The 8,300-nt window shown below is 40.3% G+C and overlaps 1 protein-coding gene across 1 annotated transcript; it reads left to right on the forward strand.

Annotated features, from left to right (window-relative positions):
• Positions 1-571: 571 nt before the first annotated feature.
• Positions 572-7,472, forward strand: dpep2 (dipeptidase 2). Its single transcript, XM_080458562.1, has 11 exons — positions 572-676; positions 1,070-1,221; positions 1,357-1,483; positions 1,833-1,962; positions 2,121-2,271; positions 2,551-2,620; positions 3,734-3,910; positions 5,239-5,323; positions 5,458-5,533; positions 6,107-6,242; positions 6,955-7,472. Exons 1-11 carry the CDS (start codon positions 674-676, stop codon positions 7,159-7,161), a joined length of 1,314 nt encoding a protein of 437 aa, XP_080314688.1. The 5' UTR covers positions 572-673; the 3' UTR covers positions 7,162-7,472.
• Positions 7,473-8,300: the final 828 nt, after the last annotated feature.

The following is an 8,300-nucleotide window of genomic DNA, read 5'->3' on the forward strand; positions in this document are numbered from 1 at the left end:
TGTGAAGTTAATTTTTTTTCTTTTCCCCAAACTTTACAAATGTACTGACAAAACCATTTGTCCCATTTTAATCATTGTTATATTAAAATTCAATTGTTTTTAATCTATTGAAAGGGCAGCAGCTGCAACGATATTTGACCACGCCCACAATTGAAGCGGTCAGTAACTTTACGTTATCGAACCACGCCTTCAGTTGATTGATTAAATCATTATGCTGTGCTCAATTCATTATTTGTGTTTTCATTTTTATTTTTTAATGTTTATAATAGTACATTTTATGAGCTAAACTCTTTAGCTCAACATGTGACCAGCAGAGGGCAGCTTCCAACCCAAAGGTCACAATGGGGCTTTCAAATGCCCCTGGTAAATTTGTTAAATACGTTCATAAACAGTGTTGGAGGTGATGTCGAATGTAAACTTATTACGTCACATTAGCATATTGTTCAGCTATGCTCCCGAATAAAGGTGTGGAAAATAAATGCAACTAAACTTTAAACGCTGTGAGATAGTTTACACGAAAAGTGTGTGTTACCTCATTAGATTTTCCGATATCTGTGAATGCATCACCACGGTGCGGCTCTCTTCTGTTTGTGTCGAGGTGCTGGAAACTTCCTACAGTTTCAATACAGTAAGCTCAACAAGAGGGTCAAATAGTAGCTTTAACACCACCAGGATGGTAAGTCTGTTGTTGTAACTTCCCTGCTATTTAAAATAATAATAATCATAATAATAATCATAATTACGATAATAATAATAATAATGTAGAATTTGCTGTGCTATACAATTGTAGCTGTCATGATTTATCATTTTTGTGTACATGGTAAAAATACAGGTTTGCTTTGAAAATATCTGTATTCCTCTATTTAGATGAAATTAGCCATATTATATTATCATATAATGTAAAATACAGTATATTTGATAACTTTTTAATTTATGAACGCCATCCTTTTTATTAGATTTGTTGTTCTGCTACTGTATTAGTTGTACAGTTATGTGGTGGTGTGTGTGTCTGGCCATACAGTTGTAATGGGTCTGTTATCAGATCACCTGGTTTGTTTTCTCTCTTCAGAACACGTCCTCTAAGAAAACTGTCATGATGAGTGCTTCATGCAGATTCTGGATGCAGTCGCTCCTGGTTTCCTCTCTGTGCCACTTGATAACTGGATACTCGGCGAGGGACAGAGCCCACGACTTGATGTCCAGATATCCTCTCATCGATGGGTGAATGATGCTTCTTGTTGTGCCTACACAGATGCCGCCCTGATAGAGATGGAGTATTGAAATCAGATTGCCTCTCTCTTGTCTCCCGTCCGCCCCGTCGCCCTCTCTCTCCTGCCCCCTCGCTCCGCCTGTCAGTCATAATGACCTGGCTCTTCAGCTGAGGATCCTTCACAACAATCGCCTGAGCCAAATTGACCTTCATAATGTCAGTAAAGTGGCCACCGACATCTCCCGCCTCCGAGCAGGACATGTTCAGACACAGGTACTGCAGATTAAACGGCGCTCACTCCTGACACAAGGCTGTTTTACACATTTCAATTGCTTTGAAATAATAAATTAAAGCGGAACTATTCTAATAATGTTTTATATCGTTGAAAGGAAATAAAATACAAGGCAAGTAAAGTCAGTTGAAACCAGTAACACACTGATCAGAATGATGCCGTAAAGTTATACAAGTAGGCCATGAAAACGGCCACAATATTATGATCAAATAAAAACCCATGAACCAATCACAGCATTTACTGTGTGTTTGACAAAGACAATGACATTTCACTTCAGTTCCTAAAACGTGTCTCCCGCGCTCTCGCGTGTCGCCGCCGTCCTTTTGCCAGATGTTTGCGGCCTATGTGATGTGCGGGGCCCAGCAGAAGGACGCCGTGAGGCTGACCCTGGAGCAGATCGATGTGGTCAGACGCATGTGCACCGAGTATCCGGACTTCGAGCTGGTCACGTCCGCACGGGGTTCGGTGGAGCTACTCCATGCTGCAAATCAGACCATCTCACACGATCGCAGAGAAGCTTTGCGAGTGGTATACGCACCGGATGTGACCTTTTGTCTGACACTTGTATATGTTGTTGTTGTTGTTGTTGTTGTTGTTGTTGTGTGCCCGACGTCACAGAGCTGAAGGACGCTGAGATGAGGCATAAGATCGGATGTCTCGTCAGCCTTGAGGGAGGTCACTCGATTGACAGTAGCCTTCCGGCTCTGCGCATGTTCTACCAGCTCGGCGTCCGCTCCATGGCGCTCACACACACCTGCAACACACCTTGGTAAAAAAAATTTATTCACCATCATATCGATTCTTGTCGAACACTAGGTGCTGTCGTGTTTTTATGACCCGGGTTTTTGAAACCAGCTTTCGGATAAAGAAAATATGGAGCCGTGTTTTTGTGAGTTATTTGATAGAAAGAAATGCATCTAATACGAGTCTGTTTACACAGAAGGAGTAAGTAAATTAATTGTCTCTCAAAGCATCACGTTGTAGCTGCATGAAGAGTCCGGTATGCGACGTTACGGGAGACGTGAGAAGTGTTTTATTCTCATTGCAGGGCTGAATCGTCCTCAAACCTTTACAGTGTGTTTCAAAGACAGAATGACAGCCTGACAGACTTTGGAAAGGTGAGTTTAACCCACAGTAAGATCAGCTTTTATGATTTTACCTGTTTGTTTTACCACAAAGAGTTTTTGTAGACCTTCTGTATTCTTTCATTCTCTTACTTATTCTAATATATATATTTTTTAATCTTAAAAGATAATCAGATTATTTTAGTTAATGAATTGTGTAGTCTCAATTATTATCAGTATAAGCTATAGCTATTAGTTTTTGTAGATGCAGATGGGCTAAATAACGTGGACTTTATCACCAAAAGTTGGTTAGTGCAGTTAATCTTATAATCTTTCTCAGAGAAACACAAATTACTCAAACTAGCATCTTTTGAATAGTATTTGTGACTCACAGTAGGGGTTTTCAAAGTGTGGGAGGATGAACCCACCGTACAGAGTTTAAACTACATTGCCCCCCCACCCCCACCCATCCCCCGCAACTCTCCAACCGAATGTTTTCTGTCATTCAGCCTGAATGTCACTTCTTCACTTGATGGCGTCGCCTCTTCATTAAAATATTATTGTTCACAGCTGCTGGGATTCATAAAATCTGCAATAAATCACACCCCTCTTGAGCTCTTTAGATACTCAATCTGAAACATGCAGTAAGTCCTTGTATGCAGTCCGCAGCTGTTATTAGTTTTTATGCCTAATTTGTTCATTTACCAGCAGCCTTTCCCTATACATCCTATTAATGTGTTTACTTTTCTCCTATTCACCATGTTTCTATTTTTAATGAATATATACCTGATATAATGTAATCTAAATGTTTGGCTTCTGGTTTCGCAATAAAACTTTTGTTGAGGATTGTTGTTTATCTTTATCAAACTTTCATTAAATTCAGTTTTACTTAGTTTCAATCACAAAAATGTTGATAGTCCATGTCATCAATCATGCTGGGAAATGTCCCCCCCCACCCCCCATATGTGGAACCACTTCCAAATAGGATGATTCAAACTACGATGGTCAAGACACAAACGTCTTTATCACGCTCTCCTGCTCTAGCTGGCTCCCTCCCTGCAGCACGTTCTCGCCTGCTCCAGTGTTTGCGTACGTGCTGGCTGAAGTGACGTCCTTATTGAGATACTGTAAATTGCTTCTGAAATGGTCTTTCGATGTGTTTTTGAGGCCGTGGTGGAGGAAATGAACCGGCTGGGAATGATTGTGGACCTCTCCCACACTTCTTGGGACAGCGCTCTGGCCGTGCTGAGGCACTCCAAGGCTCCCGTTATTTTCAGCCATTCATCTTCCTACGCTATCTGCAACCACAGCCGCAACGTACCTGACTGGCTGCTGCACAAGCTGGTGAGGAAAACAATCCGCCGAGTGATTAATTGCCTGCTCAGTTGCTTGATTGAATAATTATCTCCTCAATCAGGTTAATGATTCATTAATTTTCGGTCAAATTTTTATTGATACCTCCAGAAAAAGAAGATGCTATATGTTCATATTGTTGATCTGTTTGCATACTGCATCAAACATTTATGCTATCCCCCCCCCATTAACAAATTGCTGTTTCAACATGGACGTGATAATAGATTTCAAATTCTCCGGGTATATTCTTGTGAACTTCCCATTGATGGCTTTTTCATTGTTATGCACTTTACATAATCTCCGTCGCCTCCTTCGCCTCCCACTATATTTTTCTTTGTCGTCTCACCATGCACAGCACGCACAGAGATCCAGCATGGGATGATACAAACTGGTGGTGGGCGATACTGCAAGATTTGGTAAAAATACAGGGCCAGTATCGCAGATGCCAATCCGATACAAATACTGTTTAATATTCAAGGTTAATGCATCATCAAGTTTCTAAATCTGGATGAATTTTCACAACATTTAAGTACTTTAACAGAATTTCGGAAAAGTTTATAGGTAAACCGAAAATACTTAATTATCTTTATAGCCTAAATATGGTTTTGTTACAAACAGTGACGAAACAATTTTCTCCCATACCTTGTGATGTATAGATTTTATATCAAACAAACATTGTAATGTCAGGATTTCTTTTCTTAAATAAAGAACGTGTGCAAAACTATTACTGCAGAACAAACTAGAACAAAATGTTATTTCAGGCAAAGTGTTCAGGCTGGAGCAGCATGTATACAGGAGAGACAGTGAAAGTAAGTATCGATCTGAGTGTGCTGGTATCATTTCATATCGATACCAGAGTAGGTATTGATATCAACGATATTTGGATCAATCGGCCCACCACCAATACAAACACACACTTGGTGGATAACAGCACGGATCTCTGCCCAACCAGATGTATCTGTATGTTTAAGCGTTGTAGTTGGCAGTCCTTTAAATGTGCGGCGTGAGGTTTGTGAGATAAACAATCGCAAATGTAATGAAAACATTCAAACTGATGGGAGCAGCCAATGCTGACTGAATGGTCTAATAACAGATATTGTCGCTGGCAATTAAAATAATCGAATTTTAGTCTGCATTCTGTCCAACTTCACACTTGATTTCACAGTGACACTGTGTGTGTGTGTGTGTGTGTGTGTGTGTGTGTGTGTGTGTGTGTGTGTGTGTGTGTGTGTGTGTGTGTGTGTGTGTGTGTGTGTGTGTGTGTGTGTGTGTGTGTGTGTGTGTGTGTGTGTGTGTGTGTGTGTGTGTGTGTGTTGCAGAAAAGCAACAAGGGGTTGATCATGGTGAATCTCCACAGCAAATTCATTTCCTGCAGGGACGAGGCAAACGTCTCCCGGGTGGCCGGTGAGGCATCCATCTTTGATAGACGTGTATTAAATCTGGAGCTTGTATGTCTTTTCTTTTCTTTTCTTTTTCTTTTTTCTTTTTTTCTTTTTTTTTATCTCCGGTGATTTATTATTCCATCTGTCTTTTCACAGACCATTTTGATCACATTAAGCAGGTGATTGGAGCTGAGTCCATAGGAATCGGAGGAGACTTTGAAGGTGCAACGGGGTGAGAGGATTTCACGTGCCGACACTCCGTGCAGATGACTGGAAGCACAAAGGCAAAGGAAAATACACGTGCTGCTTGTAAACTGAAAATCTACGATTTTCTGTCTTCTGCAGAGTCGAGAGTTTTCAGAAAAGAGAGCAAACTCGAGGCAGTCGGCCGCACGTTGTCTCAAGCCCTCTCGAGAGAGCGTCTTTCAAAGACTGTTGTTAAAGCAGATCAATTTTTCTGCTTTTGGTTGCTTTATAATAATATCAACGATTTGGCTGTCCAGTTGTCAACAGACAGAGAAATGTTTAAAATCAATAACTTTATACTGCTAACAGATGCGAAGAGAAAAACCTGCTGCACTACATTCTCTGCACAATGGTAGTCATTTAATTGAACTTTTAACTTAACTCTTGTTATCAAACAACAGATGACGCTGAAGGCTCAGTGTTATGGCTATCAAATATAAGACATATTCAGGTGATGCATTAGGCAAATCCAAAGTGACTCATTTGAGTCATTTAGAAGCAAAAACTATGATTTAAAAAAATGTTGTGTTTTTTTTTTTTTCTTCTTCTTTGTTAACAGCTTTCCTGTGGGGTTACAGGATGTGTCAAAGTACCCCGTCCTAATCCAGGAACTCCTGCAGAGAAACTGGACAGAGAGCGAGCTGGCCGACGTGCTCCGACGGAACTTCCTGCGAGTGTTTGAGGAGGTGGAGAGGGTGAGCTGACAAACCTCTCTTATACCTAGATAGCCATAATAATCTGAAATAAATCTAAAATATATGGACGTTTCCCTGTTTGAACTTTATTAGGGGAAAATAAATGTCCAGAAAATATGCCTGTACTACTGACTGATTGACTGACTGACTGACTGACTGGTTGGTTGGTTGGTTGGTTGGTTGGTTGGTTGGTTTATTTTATTTTATTTTATTTTATTTTATTTTATTTCCACAATTTCACACATGCAACCTGGGATTTTGACACCCAACAAACATAACTAACTTATTATGGTGGGGTCTAACACACCACCACCACCCAGGGTCCAACAGACCACCACCACCACCCAGAGTCCAACCCACCACCACCACCCAGAGTTCAACACACCACCACCACCACCACCCAGGGCAACTATTTAGCTATAATCTAGGCTAGTCTAGTCCATAGCTAGGTCCCCCTGATATTATTAGTGAGGAGAGTGATCTATGCAGAAAGACAAAACATAGTGTATGCATCTAAAATGACAAAGATTTATCTATATGTATATAAATAAATAAACAAACCTTTCCCTACAAGTGTGCTCCTAAACACAATATAAATCAATAGATGACTAATTGTACACGTGTGTAATATTAATATGGAATTGCTTAAAATTGAAGCTTTGCCAGCACACACACAATTCGGAGTTGATGTAATTCCTCTCTCTCCTCCCAGGTGCGTGATCGTCTGGGTCTAACCAGGCCCAGCGAGGTCCAGATCCCATTAGAGGAGGTGCAGAACGCCTGCAGGCTGGAGCTCAGACGCCCCGACCCCAAAGAGCTGCCCCCCGAGCAGAACTCCTTCTCCCGAGCAGATCACAGATCACCAGGTCTGCTAATCCCGGCCGCAGCGCTGCTGCTTCCCAGCCTCTTTTGGATTTAATGAATATTTTGAATTTCAATTCAGCTGCACCATCCTTTTTTTTTCTTCTTTCTAATCTTGTTTGATATAATGAAGGCGAGTTTAATGAGTTTGCTGCAGCTGTTTGGGGGTCATCACAGGACTCCATGTGTCAATAAAGATTAGCAGGGATTAATCACGTCCTTACTGTTTAAAAATAATTAAAAAGAAACATTTACGGTTTCGCTCTATTTTCGTAGAAAGTTTAGTGCTGATTCTTAATATGTACATTTGTTTCGGACTTTACTTTTTTTCTTGCTGCGTATGCTGTGCTGTTCTTTTGACATATTGCTAATAAAAAAAAAAAAACAGAGAAATGAGGCTGATGAATAAAATATTCATTTTTATCTTTGCTTGATTTTATAATCTATTGAACACCTTAAAGTGAGGTCGTGAAAGGTCCACTTTAGAGTTATGGAAAGCCATGGTTTTTTTTACATTAGCTGGCTGTGGTCAGTGATTGTTGCATCCTGTCTGTTTCCTTTTCACAATTTGCTTTATTACGAGCATTTGGAAACTGTCACGTTTTACATGTTAGACTGTGTAACGCGATTGCTTAACTTATAGTAATATAACGTGGATCGCTTTTTGCAAGAAAAAAATTGACAAAATCGTTCATGCCTTCGCTCTCAACCACCACAACCGACGTATCGTTTTATTATGACATCTAATAGTGAGTGCAGGATCATTGCTTATTTGGTGGTTGAGATCCGAATTCTGACGCCTGGTTTACTCTATGACGTGTTTTTTAATATGTCATTTGATCCATTGACCCAAATATTTTTCTTTCAGGGGAGGTTTTGGTGACTGGCAGCAGGAGTCAGGGTGTTAGTGTGTGAGGCCGAAATGAAAAGTTTTGGTTTTATTTTTTCGTTTTGCTGCTTCCTGCTGCTGTTGAGGCTCCATCAGTGACATGTTGTGTTAAAGTTTACATTCAGTGGTGTTTTTTTAAGTGGTAGCCTTGTAAACCCTTCATCTTTTATAACTTTGACTAAATATCTTACGTATTGTGTCGCATAATACTGGTTTATTAATAGCGGAGCTTTTACTTTATGTGTATGACAGTATAACTGCATGTAACATATTTCCGGTGTTACTGTAAGAAATTAAGTGAAGATCCC

This window comes from Lipophrys pholis (genome assembly GCF_963383615.2).
Source record: "Lipophrys pholis genome assembly, chromosome: 2".
NCBI lineage: Eukaryota > Metazoa > Chordata > Actinopteri > Blenniiformes > Blenniidae > Lipophrys > Lipophrys pholis.

Excerpts from the sequence above, each read along its gene's own strand:
- dpep2 (XM_080458562.1), top strand. Across the intron at positions 1,222-1,356 it reads AGATATCCTCTCATCGATGG|TCATAATGACCTGGCTCTTC; the intron begins GTGAATGATGCT and ends TCCGCCTGTCAG. Across the intron at positions 3,911-5,238 it reads ACTGGCTGCTGCACAAGCTG|AAAAGCAACAAGGGGTTGAT; the intron begins GTGAGGAAAACA and ends TGTGTGTTGCAG.